This window comes from Stegodyphus dumicola, chromosome 8, assembly GCF_044657685.1.
Source record: "Stegodyphus dumicola isolate Sdum_Otavi_A_Nest chromosome 8, ASM4465768v1".
Lineage (NCBI taxonomy): Eukaryota > Metazoa > Arthropoda > Arachnida > Araneae > Eresidae > Stegodyphus > Stegodyphus dumicola.
The window spans coordinates 189,502,203-189,519,854 of NC_140775.1; the positions used below are offsets into that span (position 1 = coordinate 189,502,203).

The 17,652-nt window shown below is 34.4% G+C and overlaps 1 protein-coding gene across 1 annotated transcript in view; it reads left to right on the forward strand.

The window, feature by feature from the left end:
* The window catches only part of Rat1 (5'-3' exoribonuclease 2 Rat1), a 184,175-nt gene that overhangs the window by 66,459 nt on the left and 100,064 nt on the right, over positions 1–17,652 (forward strand). Inside the window, exons 29-31 of the mRNA XM_085822832.1 lie at positions 7,568–7,636; positions 10,250–10,390; positions 17,196–17,629. Coding sequence (XP_085678958.1) covers positions 7,568–7,636; positions 10,250–10,390; positions 17,196–17,629 — 644 coding nt within the window. The remainder of the gene's footprint in view (positions 1–7,567; positions 7,637–10,249; positions 10,391–17,195; positions 17,630–17,652) is intronic.

A 17,652-nucleotide genomic window follows, 5' to 3' on the forward strand; every position in this document is an offset into this window, starting at 1 on the left:
GTGCAATTCCTGCTAGGTTTGTGTAACATAGTTATTTACTGTTTTGAAATAAACAGACAAAGTTTGATTTAAAAAAAAAAAAAAAAAAAAAAGTTGAAAATATTCAAATTAAGAGTTAGTGGAAACTGTTGCATTAACTTTTGGACTGAGTTGGTAAAGTAATTTGGGGAAAAAAGTACACAATATGAAAAAGGAAAAGGTAGTAATATCATTGTCACACTCAAAATTTTACCAAGAGAAGGAAGAGTCTTTCAATGACATACTCTTTTTATAGGGGGAAAAAAAATATGTTTCTGTCCATTTCAAATGAGCCCAAGCACTAAAATAAATTATTTTAAATTATTTGTACCTCTGAAAATTAGAAACGTCTCAAAACAAAAATAAAGCCCTTGTAATTACTCAAAAAAATAAATACAATTTTATAGATTATGCAAAATTCAAAAAGTTTCTAAACTGCCCACAGAAATAATATATCAGAAAAGGTGTAAACAAGTATAAAAAGAATGTCTTGGTATAGTACATTCTGGAATTTATTTAACAAAACTTATTTAAATAGATGCTTTGAGTCAAAATACAAAAAGAAAAAGAAAATTAGCCAAATGTGATTGTATTTACATCTTGAAATTGTTATTGTACTTACATCTGAAAGTCTGAGTATAAAATTAATGTTAAATCTTGTAAAGTAATATAAAGTAATATTGGCGAATAAAGGTTGCTGACTAGTTAAAGAAAAACTGTTTCTTCAAATAAAAAAATCACCAAAATTAAAGTCTTTCAAAAGAATAAGAAAATGAAGAAAAACAATAACAAATAAATTGCTGAAAAGAATAACAGTCTTCACACATATTGGCTCATAAATGTCAATGGAATTTGATTAGTTGTCAAAGTCTATGAATTTTATATTCACTATGAATTCATATACTTATATGAATATAAAATATAATATAAAATTTTATATTATATTTTATATTCATATAAGTAAAATAATTTAAAATAACTTCTTTTTATTGCTATCTGACTTCTGTACAAGCAATTTTAATATGAACTAATTGATTATATAAATAGTATTTCCAGTTATTTTTTTAGAGAGCTTAGTGTTCCAGTTAATTAGCTTTTTCGTATACGTACATACAGGGTAAGTCAAAATAAATGCCCCTATTTCATAAGTTTATTTCTATTCTTATAATTTAAAAAATGTTGAAAACTTGATTTAATTGTATACGTATATATAAAAAAAATTCTAAATATATACTAGCTACTCATGACAGTATTCAAATATTAACATATCTGTTCTACAAGGGGTATGGTCCTTGACCCAGGCACCCTGGTGCTACACCGTTTCCCCAGTGCATCTAAGGTTTATTTAGCAAAATGTAATAAATGTATTCATTAAAAATGTACATACATGCAGAGGTAATGTAAGCAAGTTTTGAATTCTTTTTAATAGTCACCAATACATGATGCTGGAAGTCCAATCCTCATTGGCATTTTTGAAAAAACAAAATGGACAGGAAAACAACTTTGTAAAATGGCGAGGCAACAGCAAAAAGCATTTAGTGTGCTTGAATCTCATGTTAGCAAGTCTGTTGTCTCTATTCAGCACCAGTTTCAAACAAAATATGGACAGACAGTGACGGATCATAAGGCAGTCCGTCGTTGGTATGCAAAATTTCAAGACAGGCTGCATGTGTAAAGGAAAATAAACTGGTCGTCATTCAGTAGGAGAAGACATAGTTCAGCGTATTGAAGCCAACTATGTGAGAAGCCTTCATAAAGCTGTATATATCAAGCTATATCAAGCTGTATAAGAACTGAAAGTACCTCAGAAAACTGTGTGAAGAGTTTTTAGGAAGTGTTTGCAAATAGTTGCAACATCTGAAACTGGAAGATCTGCCACATCAATTATCTTTCTGTGGGAAACTTCTGACGCACATGGAGGAATGTAAATTTTCGAAAAAGTTCCTTCAGTGATGAATCAACTTTTTGCATTTCTGGATTAATAAATAAGCATAATGTGACAATTTGGGGTACTGAACACCCACATGCGACAGTGCAATACCAGCGTGCAGACTTCCATTAATTTCCTAGTTACCTCACTCAGAATTTCAAGTGGGGCTTTGTAAATGCAAGTAACTGGAGTGCGTGCTGCTAGCACTTCACTCTTTTGGATGGTTCTCAGTCTGTGGCGAACATTCGCCACTCTCACCAAGGATGAAGTCTCTCGAAAGGTCTGCTAATGTTGAGGCCACTAATACATCTTTTGCGCTATTTTCAGGGTATTCAATTATTCCGAATCTAAAGCTATTAATTTCTGTGGAGCCGGTTATTAAAAATTCTGTCATCGGAGGGATGGTCACGACTGTTTTTGTTGTTACCTGAGCTGAAGGAATGCTGCTTTTCATTTCCAAAATATTATTCTTCCTTTGCAGAGTATATTTTATTAAAGTCTAGTATAAAGTCGTACTTCCGCTAAGGTCCAGTCTGAGTATTAATTCGTCCGCAATGTTAGCGACGTAGGCCAAGTGCTGGTAAATCTCATTTTTGAAGGTAATGGCGATGTTAATTTTACCTTTAGTCGGAATCTTGTCACCTGTCACTGTTTATAAAGTCGCACAAGGCAGAGTCCAGCTCAACGTTTCGTTCAGTTCCTGAGCTACATCTATTCTAATGATGGTTACATTTGCTCCCGTATCTATGATCATCTTACATGGATGCGTATTCACATATCCTTTGATGAACAGTCCATTATTCCTGCCGCTTATTGAAGAGATCTGAAGAACTTTCAGAGGAGCTGCATCTTTGCCTGGCAACCTTCGCTCTGTGAGATTGCCGCATTTTAGTTTCCCTGTTTTTTTTTTTTTTTTTTTTTTTTTTTTTTTTTTTTTCCATGGAAGCTTTCTCTCATTCGTGATTCATGTGACAGTTAATGCGGAGATGTCCTTCCAATCTGCAGTTCCAGCACTTGATTGTTTTCTTTCCGTATTGCTTTTATTATTGTTTTCTTTCCGGTATTGCTTTTATTAGGCCTTCTTAACATGTTCGCTGCCACGAATCTTTCTTATTTCTTCTCTCAGTTTTGCAACATAAAATTTGGATCTTCTGTTTGAGCCATTCTGATAAAATAGTGATCTTTTCGAGTCACTTGTTGTGCTGACTAGAACTTCATGTGATGATCATGGTGGATTTTAGATGCTTCAGATCCTCCAATTGAAGAATTCCTTCTGAATTCCTGCATCCCTGTCTGCATTGATGAAATGCATCAGAACCAGATTTTTGCAAACATCATGTTGACAGTCCATATATGCTTGATGCACCAACCTCTCGAAGACAGTCACCAGTTTTTGGAAGCATTTTGTGATTTCCTGTTGTTGAATTTTCAACTACGGCTGCAGTCCTTTGCGCACTTTTCCCCAAATCTCACTCCCAGAAGTTCTTCTCGAAGTTCTTACTTCTTCTTGAAATTTGAAATTTGGTCTTCAGAGAGGACACCTTAGATGTCTACAGCATCTCTTTTGAGTGATGCAACCAACTGTGAAGTCTTCATGTGAGAGTCCCACTTGTTAGTTTCTGGCATGATCAAAAACTGGATATTATGTGCACTCCATGATGATTTTCCATCGTATTTGCTTGGTTTGATTACCGTATCAAAAGAAACTGGGGGAAACCTTGAAATCTTCAGGTTCATTCTTGGGCTCAGTCCGGTTTTCCTTCGAAAAGTCTACTTTTTTCTGGAACTTTCTCAATTTTTCTTCAAATCTTTCTTTCACAGCTGCTATTTTTGTTCCAGTTTCTGTCTAAGCTCTACGATATCGCTTTTAATCTTATTTTGTTCCACTTCCATCTGTTTGTATTTCTCATGCAGCTTTTCTTGTCTGGCTTTTATTTCTTCTTGTCCTGCTTCCATCTCTTCTTGCCTGGCTTTTATCTCGACTAACAAGTCCATCAAAGTCTTCGTTTCCTCCGCCATGGCTTTCTCCTGCAGGCAGGTCACTGACATTCACTCGCAAACAACACTCCTGATACCAGTTGTTATGTTTCTGTTCGGGTTCTTGGATTTGGAATGATTGATGGCAACACTTGATGAAGAATGAAAACACAATTCATTATCCAGTATTACTCAGGGCAGCTCCAAAAACACATTTGCAGTCGTCGAAACACACGCTTAAACAATGAGCAACACAGCCTTCAGGCTATTTGGCTATAACGATGAAGGCAGCTTCATGGCAAAGCACGAGTGTACAGCTCCCGACTCAGTTCATTTGTTCTCGTAACTCTACATACTCTCGATACTCTCCATGCTATAACTCGCTAGATTCACAATACTCCAATGACCAGCTCGACACTAGACTGATGATAAACTCAATAGACTCGCGATCAACTCACTAGACTAGGCACTGAGTGACTCTCCACGTACCAGCAGGGTTTATATAGCTTTTGGCTTGTGTTCGAGAACATTCTGGGCAAAACAAGAAAGAATTTGTTACAGAAGGTTCTCCATCCGTCTATGGCATATTGCCAGTTTTGTCACCAAATGTTGATAAATGGACGAATCTGCACCAAATATGGCAACCCTGTCTTCCCTTGTCATTTTCTGGAACCCTAAACGCGCTTTGCGGGGAAGCTGTCTTACCGCTGCTAGGCATTTCATAACAATATTATTACAGCTAAGGCTGTGTCATTATTACAGATCTACGTTTCTGAATGCAGTATTTCTACATCTATGCTATCCATATTTCTGCAACAATATTACATCAAAGTTTACTTCATTACACACATACATATAAAGTCAAAAGTCTTTAATCCAGACTTGTCGGGACTTCGGCGATTTCAGATTATCTGTTTTTCCAGATTATAGATCATCAGTTTAAATCTGGTAAGATGGCATGCAGAAATTATAAAATTAAAAATATGAAACCGTAATTTATGAAATAAAGAGCAATTATTATGTAAAGGGTATCAAAATTTACAAAAAAAATAATATTTATTTGTTTACTCTATTAAACATTTCTTCTAACGCGCGCATGCGTAAAGCAAACATTACGCATAGTTGAAATTAGAAAATTGCAACCATTTGATGTGTATTCGTGATATTTATAATGATGAAGAATTTGATTTAAATCATATCAAAGACAGAGTACATCGAGATGAAATAGTACATTTAGTAAGGAATTATAAGCTGAATAAAATAAAAACATCTGCCCTGAAGATAAGGATAGTGCTAACAGATCAACTTCCAATTCATTGCGCGCCGCCGCAACGTCCCCCCCCCTTGCAGAGCAGCATGAAATTGATAAACAGATTTCGGAATGGTTAGAGAAACAAAGGATATGCCTTTATCCATTTTTTGCAGCAATTCCACTTTTTGTTTGATGGACATCGAAACATGCTTTCGCTTTGTACTTCCTTTGACAGCTCCAGAATTGGAAATTCTTTTTGACATAATCGAAAGTTCAAGCTTACTTTTATCAAATTGCTCTAACAGTCTGCAAAAAATAATAAGCCGGATCCAATTAGAGGATTAAGGAACAACGCAATCTGCAACATTAACTGAAATAAATAATTAGATAATTTTAGCTTAACTTATACCGTCCGTTATACATTAAACGCACATGTGTAAAGGTATTATGTGCATGCGCGGAAAGTTTGTAGCTTTGAGGTCTGGATTCTTCTGGATTAAAGACTTTTGACTGTATATATAGAGAGAGAGAGAAAGAGAAAGTACTACCTTTCAATAAGTGAACCCAATATTCAGTAGTATCTTCCACTAAGAGACACCCAGTGGGTTAGATGTTTAGTCCCTTAAATAGAAGAGCCCTTTCTTCAGAAAGTACATGTAAAAAAATACTATTTAATTAGAGATTTAGGTTGTATCAAACTTTAAGTAAAAGATGTACTATATATTCCGGTGTATAACCTGCACTTTTAATATAAAAATTAAGAGGAAAATTTACGAGTGTGCGTTGTGCATTAGATATAAAACTGATAGATTTAAAAATAAGGAAAAGATAAGCATACAAAAATTAGTTTTTTGTGTACCTAAATGTTGTTTGTTTAAAAGAAATGGCATACCTTATGAACTGAAAATTTTCATATTCAGACATGAAAAGTTCATCATATTCATTCTGTTAACTTGAATTTGAGCCAGTTTGTTGCCTTTATAAAATCTGCCCGAAAGGCATCCTTCCCCTCGGGCAAATAACCCTGGTGTGCTTTGCTGTATTCAGATAACCTATTAAATGTTTGGCAGTGTTTGAATATCATGAAGATGATTGATTTTAAATAAATAAGATAATGTTATGAAGCAAAGTTTTTTAATTTCCTTTCGTGAAAATAAATTTCATTTATGTAATTTTCCATTTTCTTAAGGTAAGTGTTTTCTGTCTTTCTCTGTAACTCTGTTGAATATTAAAATGTTTTTTTATCTCAGTTTTTCTATGAAATTCACTCTTCACTTCATTCTGAAATTTTTCAAAAGTCTTTGTATAATTACTGTCGTAAAGATCAGTGGCATACCTGAGGAGGGGGAACATCTGTCACCAAGCACAGCACCGTGGGACACCAAATTGATGTTATGAAATTTTAGAATGAAATGTTTTATATTCTCAGCAAACAGCGAGGAGCATGAAATCTTCAGCTGTCCCCAGGTACTCCCGCTGGATTGATCGGGAGGGTTAGCTTCCTCGGATCGCCTTCAAGTTTTGTTGGGGCGTTTAACTTTGTATGGCTTCTTTAGCTAGGTCTGAGTGCCCTTTCTCCTCAGTCTCATGTCCCCAGATTTTGAGCTCAATTAAAGACGGCATGCATGCATACCGCATACCAGAAATAGCATGTATTGTAAGTTACATTATACCTCTTTTAATAATGCATGCTATCAAGAAAAAGCAATTGAGATATATGTAGCAGGAAGCAGTCAAGGTCAGAAACAGTTGCATATAGTGAATAGTCAGATGAGGGCAGTGGTCCCACAAATTATCAGTGCAATGCTGTAAATTGGCATAGAGGAAGTTAACAATATTAGCAATTAATCTCACATTGTAATGATGCATTTGATTTTAACATGGGTAGAAATTATGCAATATAGGTTTTCAAGCGTGTTATCATACCAGGGAAAAAGGTACATGATCAAGGATTCCATATGAAATACATCAAGACTGCTGATCATCTATTTGTTTGGCTTGATAATGGGCAAGGTAAAGCAGTATCACATCATGTATAAGTAAATGGCTGTAGATATTCTGTAAGACGTAGTTTAGGATTTTATTATGTGGCATATGTTTTTTAACTATAAAGCTATCCACAGTGCTCTTCATTGAGGAATTAGATTTCATTGAGGAATTTTCATTATGGGTATGCCCCTCTAATTAAAAACAGAAAATGGTTTTTTGGTACAGTTTTCCAAAGAAGAATGATAAGAGTATGCATATTCTACAGGTGATTCTGTGTATATTCTGATCACCTTGTAACTATGTTTGTATGTTTTTCTGTGTCTTTCATTATATTTCAAGATGTGTGTTTAATAAAATGATCTTAGTGTATTTGTAACTAAGTGTTTATTCTTTATTTTTAGTATCAGTTTTGTTGATCCACAGTATCCGGACAATTTTAAATTCCCTGCAACAAGATTAGAATCAGCTGTGTAAGTTTTTTATTTTTATATTTTGTTTGCGAAAGTAATACACTATATACCAATATGTATTGGACACCTGTGATAGAAAAGAGAAACAAAATTTATTCATATTCAGTAGTTGGTAGAGCCTCCATTAGTGGAAGTTACAGCCTCAACCACCTGAGGCATGCTTTCCACAAGTCCTTATATGATGGTTATTGGTATTTTCTTTCACTTAGCTTGGAAAAGATGTGCAAGTTCCTTCACCGATGTTGGAGGGTTGTTTCACCCCTTAATTTGGCAATCCAACTCATCCGAGAAGTTCTCGGTAGGGTTCAGCTCTGGGCTGGGGGTAGTGCAGTCCATTCAATTAACCCCGTTGTCACCATATCACACTGTGGTGGGCCTCACGACATGACAGCTGATGTTGATCAATCCGAATGCATAACAAAATTTTGCGAATTCAAAAAATCGCTTTATTGGTTTCTGCAGTAGCTGTTAAGATTTTTCCTGGATGTCTTCCAATCAATATTTTAGCAGAAAATGAATATGCTATCTTTAAATTAAAAGCTGGTAATAAAACTCTCGATTGCTTCAGTGAGGTCTTCTCAGCTAGAGATTTTGACTATTAGAGACATTAGGTATTATTAGAAGCAGGCGAGATGAAAAATTAGCAATGCCTTCTCCGAGAATCGAACCACGGACCTCTCAATTACACGCTGAGCGTGCAGGCCACCACACCACGAAGGCACAAGAAATACCTTATATATTCACTCTTTTAAAGGGCAACTTGGGTTTTAGGGTCCCCAATCACCAAATCCTGCATGTGGAGAATCATCATCCAACATCCGTTTAGTTCGGGCGCCACTGTAGAGACATTAGGTATTTTTAGAAGCAGGCAAGATGAAAAATTAGCAGTGCTTTCACCAGGAATCGAACCACAGACCTCTCAATTGCGCACTGAACATGCAGACCACCACACCATGAAGGCATGCTAAGAAGGCAGGAGAAATACCTTGTAGACTTTGAGAAAGATTAGACATTCTTCCAGCTTTACTGAAACAGTTGAATTTGAATAAAGGCCTCTCTAATATGACAGGCTACACTGTTTTTACAGATGGATCTAAATTAAATAGTCATGTGTCAAGTTTTGTGCGTTCTCACATGAGGAACTAAGCATACAAAGGAAATACAGTGCAAAGTCTGAGATCTGGATGTCCAATATCCGGAATGACCTAAAATCCAGACCTCAAAGTCACCACCAATTCTTTTTTTTAATTTATCTATTCTTGTGTGTGTGCTTTACGCTCACACATTTGATTTCCCTCGTGCATGTGGAGAGTCCTGATTCTTAATTTTACTTCGGCACTAAATAAAATACCTCGTTATTGAAGAAACAATCATTTTAGCTTAAATTTGTATACTCAATAATTTGGCTCTGTAGCTGTATATCTGCTTGGCATATTACATCTCAAACCGAAACATTCTACATAGATACATTGTTGATTTTACACCTACTAATATTTTAAATCCCCGATGCCTAGGCTATAAACACAAATAGCCATGCTCGGTTTCCGTCCAAAGGCACTTCTCTCTTCACCATTCTCGTAGCACGTGGGGGTACGTCTACAGTGTGGTCGGGAGACTCACCTCTAACTAAAGACATATTAGTAGACATGGTATCTCACTAAGGCAAGATAATAGACACTAAGTAAACTAGAAAGTATTGAAACTAACTTACTTTAATTCAGCACAAAAACTTTATTCTAACTTTAATTCAGCACTAACTAACTTTAATTCAGCACAAAAGAAACTTGTAGAAGATAGAAAAAGAGATAATTAATAGGAAACATTTTTGAGGAAATAATAAAAACATATCAAAATATTTTATGTTGAAAAAAATGTAATCTACCAGTGAAATTATTTTTTGCTTTCAAATTTAAGGGGGAAAAAAAAGAAAAAGTTTTACAGTTGATATTCTGAAAAAGCTATCTCTGTTCATTACTGATGCAACAAGCTTGTTCATGCCACAAAATGCAAACAAGCCAGCTAAGTGCATTTAATTTGAAATTCACCTTCTGAAACTTTGTGGGCAAGTAAATGCATCACATATATTAACCACATAAAATTATTTTTTTAAGTAGCAGATTATACAGCAGAAAGTATGGATTTTTCTAAAAGGAAAAATGTGCGAATGTTCACAGTGTGTGTATTATAAAAGAACTTGTGCAGAAAAGGCTAAATAATTTCTATGAGAAGGCAATTTTTTTTTAATTAAGTATGTAATAAGTATAGTATATATTTGTTAAAAAGTTTATTTGTGTATGCAAATAAGGAAGAATTTCCGCTAAACTTGCCATGTTGAATTATCTGAAAATCAAAATTTTGTTTGCTTACACCTAAAAATGATTGCAGATTAGGGGCTTTGGTAGATTAAGTGGTTATAAATTATCAGAATTTTGCTGTAGTTTTAATGTGTGATATATAATATGATAATAGAGCATAATAAACATGTATTGATTCAGAATGAAAATTGTTGCTATTGTTGTCATTATTACCATTGCTTATAAAAGAACCCCTTCTGATAATTTTATAAAATTTATATTATAATTACCAGGTAATAAAAATTCTGTCTTTCTTTAGCGATCCGCCTAAAGTTCTGAAACCCGGTCAGATGCCAGTACCTGATTATAGAAATAGAAATAATTTCAGGAGACCTCAAGTTGGCATGGCTCCATATAACAAAAGAATATCAGTAGATTCAGGAGGTCACAGGATGCTGAAGTAAGTGTTACTGAAAATTGTGATGATTTATAAACCATCTCTTTTTTTTTAAAGCAATAAACAGATTTTTGAGTCATATTAGCAGAAATTGCTGAAAATTCAATATATTTTAATTTTGTGGAATATATTTTAACAATATGCTTTAGTTTTGATTGTTTCTTTCTATATAATTTATTCTGGGGTTGTTTATTTCAAATAATAAATAATTTGAAATTATTTTTGTTTGTGAAAATATTACTGATAATGATCCTTATAGCTGCAGTCCAATGCTTTGAGTAGAGTTTCCTGATTTTTCAAATAATTTTTAAAATACTTACTTCATGCTTACTTTTTTTTTTAAAAAAATAATCACTTTATTTATGCAAATATAGGTCACATTTTTTGGTCCTAATTTTTTTTTCCCCCAAAAAGGAGAATGCAGCCTATGGTCAAGAAAATGAATTATTTTAAAACAATTTTTTATCATCAATAGCCTTTGCATATCTTAAAATTGAAATACTCTAATCAGTGCCTTCATTGGAATTGAAAGCTGTTAATTTTGTTTTTACTTTGAGATTTCATTGTCATGTCCGTTGCTTGAGTTTTCACTCTGAGATCATGCAAGATATTTATTGTGTCATTTTCTGGCCCATCCTATCATACTGGAAATGGACATGATGCGAAAATTTTCAGCATCGTATCTTTAGGTATTAGTTCCTGTGAAATCAATATCCTTTCACACCTAAAGTACAGATGATTTTCTTAGCTGCCCATTGGATAGCAACTCCATAGTGCCTCCAGTTGAGTGACCAGAAAAATGCCCACAGGATAAATGCTCACAGAATAATGCTCACTGGTATAAAAGCTCACAAGAAAAATGCCCACGAGGAAATATGCCCACATAGAAAAAAGCTCACATGGAAAAAAGCTCACATGAAATATGTTTACATGAACAAATGCTCATATTAACTTTCTCAGGAGCGGTAAATAAAAGCATGAAAAACTGTAGTAAAATTTTGCGGGTACTGTAATATGTGTATACCACTGCCTCTGCACAACATTTTTTTCCTGTAATTGCAAATAATTAATTTTTGCTTTTCTACTCTATTTTTGGATACTTTTGATGTGTATCTATACAAATTGATGTTTGAATGTAGTTATTTAAGCTTAAAGCCAAAAAATTTGTAAAATTTCTGCAGAAGTTTAAAATTTTAGGAATAGAATTAACATTTTTAGGCACTTTGATGATGCCTCTCAATTGAACATCATGAGGCAGCCTTAAAAAAAATCTCCTAAAATCACGAATTGTTGCGAATGCTTTCATAACGTACTAAATTCATCATTTAATGATAGCCATCCCAGTATGTGGTTTTTATTTGACGGACTGAAAACAAAGATTTAGCCAGTCAATGTTTGTTATTGGGTAATGTAAATACAGGATGTACTGAAGTAAAAAAAAAAAAAAAAAAATACGAAAACTTACATTTGGTAATCATGAATCATGTAAGAAACTATCATGAAATCGCTGATAAAATTAACTATTTTACGTAATTTAATAAAATGTGTAACTTATATTTATTATCATTTTATTTTTTTAACAATTAAAATAGTAATAATTTTTTCACTGTATATTCTCTTTCATTTTTACTTCCTTCCTCCTCTTCTTTTCTTAATTCAAAATGGCCCATAATTAATAGCAATCTTATATGTTTTGATAACTTAAATAAATTTTCTTTAGAATCTTAGACTAGGTGTACGATGTTTAAATCTATTAATTACTGGTTCATTAATGTATGGATATTTCTACGTGAATTATTTATCAGTGAGCTTTTTTCCATGTGAACATATTTCTATGTGAGCATATTTCTAAGTGAGCATTTTTCCATGTAACCTTTTTTCTTTGTGGGCTTTTTTCCTGTGAGCATTATTCCTGTGGCCTTTTTTCCTAGAACCCTCCAGTTACACTAGAAACATCAAAGATACATCTTAAAAGGAATCGTTAATGGATGCATTAAGTGATTGTTGTTTTCCAGTCATCACTCCTGATATTGCCATCATGTCACTTTTCTCATATATCATCATCTTTGTCATAATTTTGGTTAGATGACTTTGGAAGCTGTCAGAAACCGATATGGACTGTTGGTGTAATAATGATCTTGAAAAACCACACTGACTTCAACCAATCCATGTATAAGGTATTTCTCCTGCGTTCTTAGCATACCTTTATGGTGTTGTGATCAGCATGTTCGAAGGTCCATGGTTCGAGTCCCGGCGACGGCATTGCTAATTTTTCATCTCTCCTGCTATCAAAAAATACCTAATGTCTCTACAGTGGCACCCGAACTAAAAAGGATGGTGAATGGTGATTTTCCACCACCAGAATTTGGCAATTAGTTCCTCTAATCCCCAGTCACCTCTTAAAAATGGGAATATATGAGGTATTTCTCCCACCTTCTTAGCATGTCTTCATGGTGTAGTGGTAAGCATGTTCGACGCTTATTGGAGAGGTCGTTGGTTCCAGTCCCGACAAGGGCATTGCACATTTTTTTATCTCCCCTGCTTTTTGTCTCTACACATGCAGAATTATTTTGTCATCCAGCCATGACCTGGACCTCATACCAGTCTTCCAGATGGTAGTTTTTCTTTTTTTTGTTAGAGTTTTATACTTAAAAAAAAAAAAAAAAAAAAATGAAAAGTGGCAGCTCATATCCATTAACAGTGACGCACAGTATTATTATGCAGTTTCGCTTTTGTCTTCTTTCAGCTCAAGAGATACATAACAGTAAGAATTATTCATCATTTCATCCTTTTCCTTGGAATTTGTGAGGTTGCTATATTTCTCCATAAACATATTTCTACTCTATTGGCAGAATTGTAAGATTCCCTCACCAAGTATATTGTTTCAGAAGTGGAGTGCAGCTAGCATCCACTTAAATATGGTGTATCTGAATTTTTGTCATAAATTGACTTTAGTGCTTTACTAACAATAATCTGTTTTTCTTATTGTGGTAATCACCAATTTGTGGCCCACTCTTAAGCAAAAGTGTGGGCCAGCTAAAGTATTTATTTCCATTGACAGAAGTGTATCTATCATTCGTATAGTAAGAAATACAGTCTGCTATTTAATACTTGCTATAAATTTCATTAAATAATAAGTGTTTTGTTGCTTACTATGTCTGTCACCCAGAATGGTATAGTGGATAGTGACGCTAATTACCATATCGATGAGCTCAGGTTCAAATCCCAGATAAGGCATGGATATTTGTTATTGTCTGTACACCATAGCATTTAAAATGCAGGCAAGCTCTTGGGTGATTTGATGATTGGGAGAGTGGTTGGGATATCCTCAGGCCATCCAGCAGTGTGCTCTACATCAAAATTAAGGCAGAGCTGCACAGTAAGTGTGGTATGATTATACCTGTACAAAAAACAATGAAATTCAGGTGTCTCACCTACTTGTACTTCTACCTGCTTACTATATCTTGGATCGGTAAAGCAACCAATTTAATAATTTATGAAAGCTGGCTTTTAACATACAAAAAATTCTCTTCTGGAATAAAAGAACTTTTCTGGATGACAAAAGTATGAGTGTTTTCATTCAGGTAACGTCATTCATTTTTAAAATAAGTACTCTGAATTCTTTTTGATAATTTCAGATATACTAAGTTAGCTATGAAATGTTGATAATAAATCAGATATGCGTATTAGCTTTAGTGGAAGTGGATCTTGCTGTGATGATGAGCTTCATGCAATTGAATTATCGATTAACATGGAAAAGACTGATGTGTGTGTACAAAAAATAACAAAAAGGTTTCTATTGAAGGATAGTTCAGTAGATTTTTCTCAATTTATACAAAATCAGCTCTCATATTATTGTCAAAAAAAGGTCCCCTCTTCCCAATGGCAGGCACTTGCTTATAATGGCATTGGCCACTTCTAAGGTCAGAAGTGGTGGCCATTTTATTGTGGAGGCACCTAATTGGTGGCTATTGTTACCTCCTATGAAGGAACAGACAGTTTTACATCCATGCCTTTTCTAGGATTCGAACCTGGGCCTTTTGGTACCTCAATCAGGCTTCCCTAACCACTATACCGTCTTGGTGGCTCAAAAGAGGTTGAATGTCTTTAAGAGGTCAATGCAACTATCTTCATATTATTGTCCAATGTGGAATATTGTACTTTTGAGTGCTTTTTCTGTGGCTTGAAAGTGAATTCATATGATAATGGCGTTGGCCTGTAATGACATTGGCACGCTACTAAGACCAGAAGACCAGAAGTGGTGTCCATTTTATTGTGGAGACACCTAATAGGTGTCCACAGTTTCCTCCTATGAAGGAACAGACAATTTTACATCCAATGCCTTTTCCAGGATTCAAACCTGGGCCCTTCGGTATTGCAGCCAGGCTCCCCAAACTACCATTCTGTCTGGGTAACTCAAAAAAAGTCAAATGTGATTTTTGTTTGTTTGTTTGTTTATTGCAAAAAAGAGGTCAATGCAACTATCTTCATATCATTGTCCAATGTGCAATGTTGTACTTTTGGTTGCTTTTTTTTTTTTTTTTTTTTTCGTGGCTTGAAAGTGAATTCATATGATAAGAGATCTGGACTATGAGGCTGGTGATTGGGGATTCTCCCATTTTGTAAGCATGTTTGTCTTCATCGTTGATGACATACAGGGACACATTATCTTAATTTTTGGGAATTTGCTGATACATTTCACCTGAATTTCACATCATGAAATTCTTAATTATTTCACGAATTGTGGCTTTATTGTGGTGACAAATTCTTTATTATGATATACTAGAAATAAACCGGTTCTTGCCACATATAGAATGAAAAATATTGTTATTGCCTTTGGTTGAAGTAATTTAATCAATCAATGTTTCCTATAAACTCATTTATTTCTGGTTCTTTGAAAATTCCTTTACCAACAGGTGTGTGTATTTTCATTTAAACCAAAGCAAAGGTATGTTGCATTTGTTTAAATCGAAGTAAGGAGAATTCTTTTATGTGATTAAAATATGATTTTGACAACCATTTTCTTGATAGGTCTGATGTTAAACATCTTTTTATTTTGTGCAAATATAGTAATAGTCATATAAAAGGTGCTGTATTCCTTTGCAAAACCAGATTACGTCTGAGCTTTTTATTTATTTATTTATTTATTTATTTTTCAAGCCCAAAGGGGCATTACCTCAGAAGGACTGTCAGTCTCAAAACAGCCTTTTACATTATAAATGTCCATTTCACTTCTCAGATTGTTGCCACCAAACATTATCACCCTGTATTGTATTTAAAGAAATTAAATAGTGAGAAATCTGCATGAATGTATGTATGTTTCTCGCATTGCGAAAGAAACAATGGTACCTAGAGCCAACAGAGTCTGAATAATATAGTCCTTCACCTAAATTATGGGCACTTAGAACCCTGAATTTGGGATTTCAAATTTGCTTTATTGTCAGTTTCTTATTTTATAAAATATTACGAATCTTTGATTAACAAACTCAACAATTTCAAAACGAGCGGTGACAATGCTGCACGGAAAGAAACATTTTTATCTCCAGCACGCAAGCCTGTTTATCAGAAATTCTGAGGATGTGCTGTTTTTAAATATTTTTAGCCCAAAGGTAGATGCTCTCAAATAGACGTGCTACCCAAATGCTCTCGAAATGTATATGTGTATATAAATGAAAAAATTGCCCTTTGGGGAGTAATATAAAATCTGAAAGGTTTCAGATTTTATTTTTTCTTTCTTTTTTAGCTCAAAGAGCGATAGCCCAGAAGGGCTATTAATTTTGTTGTGGCATTTTATGGCATTTCACTTCTCAAATTGTTGCCACCAAATATTATCATCTGTATTATAATTAAAGATATTAAATAATGAAGAATCTGCATAAATGTGTGTATGTTTCTTGCATTGTGATAAAACAATGGTACCTAGAGCTATCAAATATTGAATAACGTACGTCTCCACCCGAATATGGGCATCTGGAAGCCCAAATTTTTAATTTGATATATTATCTGTTTCATATTTTGTAAAACTTTTACCAGATTTTTTATTAACAAAAACTTAACGATTTCAAAGCGAGCAACAGCTACACTGTTATGGAAGGGGGCATTTTTATCTTCAGCATGCAAGACTGTGTACTGAAAATTCTAAAGAAATGCCTTTTTAAACTTATTCTGTGATATTGCTGTTGAATTGAATTTTATAGTTTGAGTGTGAAGAATGTGATATTTAATAAATAAAGATGACATGCAAAATGGTAAAAGCCCCTTTGAGCGTAATATAAAATCTGAAAAACTTTCAGGTTTTTCTACTTTTTTTTTTTTTTTTTTTTAATTTGTGCATAAATGCTACTCTTGAAAACAGTCATGTGGATGGCTTCTGTGTTTATGGGAGTAAAATTTTCTGCTTTAGGTTTGCCCTGGTAATTGAAAGGTACTTACTTGTACCTTTCCCAAAAAAATTGAAAAGGAGAAATCAACTTGTCAACCCTCGCGATCTGTTGCAACACTTGTATTGTTTGAGCAAAAACGCTTTCTTATAAAATATGTGACATCCCATATTCTTTGAACAGAACTTTAGTTTAGAAGAAAGATAAATTTATATCACGTTAAAAAAGTATCAATTTTGTGACACTGAGCGGCAAGGTTTGTTTCCATAGCTTAATACATTAAGCCAAACAAAAACATAAGATGAGGAGAATTATCTGTTTTGTTTACATGTCTAAGGATTAAAATAATGACTTTGTAGTATATATTCTTTCTTGCAAATTTTGAGCAAGTGTGACATTAAAGAATTTTTTTTCCCCACTCACTTTAGCCACAGTTTAGGAGGCAGAAGTGCAGGTTATGGTAATGTTCCTCCTCCAAACAGTTATGGTGGACGTGATCGGTATTCATCTGGGGCAGGACGGGACCGATACTCCCAAAATGCAGGACAGGATCGATATCCATCCAGTGCAGGGCATAACCGATATCCACCTAGTAATGGAGCACATGATCAATACCCGCCAAGTGCAGGACGCAGCCAATATCCACCTGGTGCAGGACACAATCAGTATCCACCCAGTGCAGGACGTAACGAATATCCACCCAGTGCAGGACGTAACGAATATCCACCCAGTGGAGGACGTAACCAATATCCACCCAGTGCAGGACGTAACCAATATCCGCCCATTATCGGGCATAATTCATCTAATACCAGAAGGGACCAATATTCAGCATCTCGACCTTCCTCATCATCATATTCTTCTGGTAAGCTGCACTTTCCATTTTTT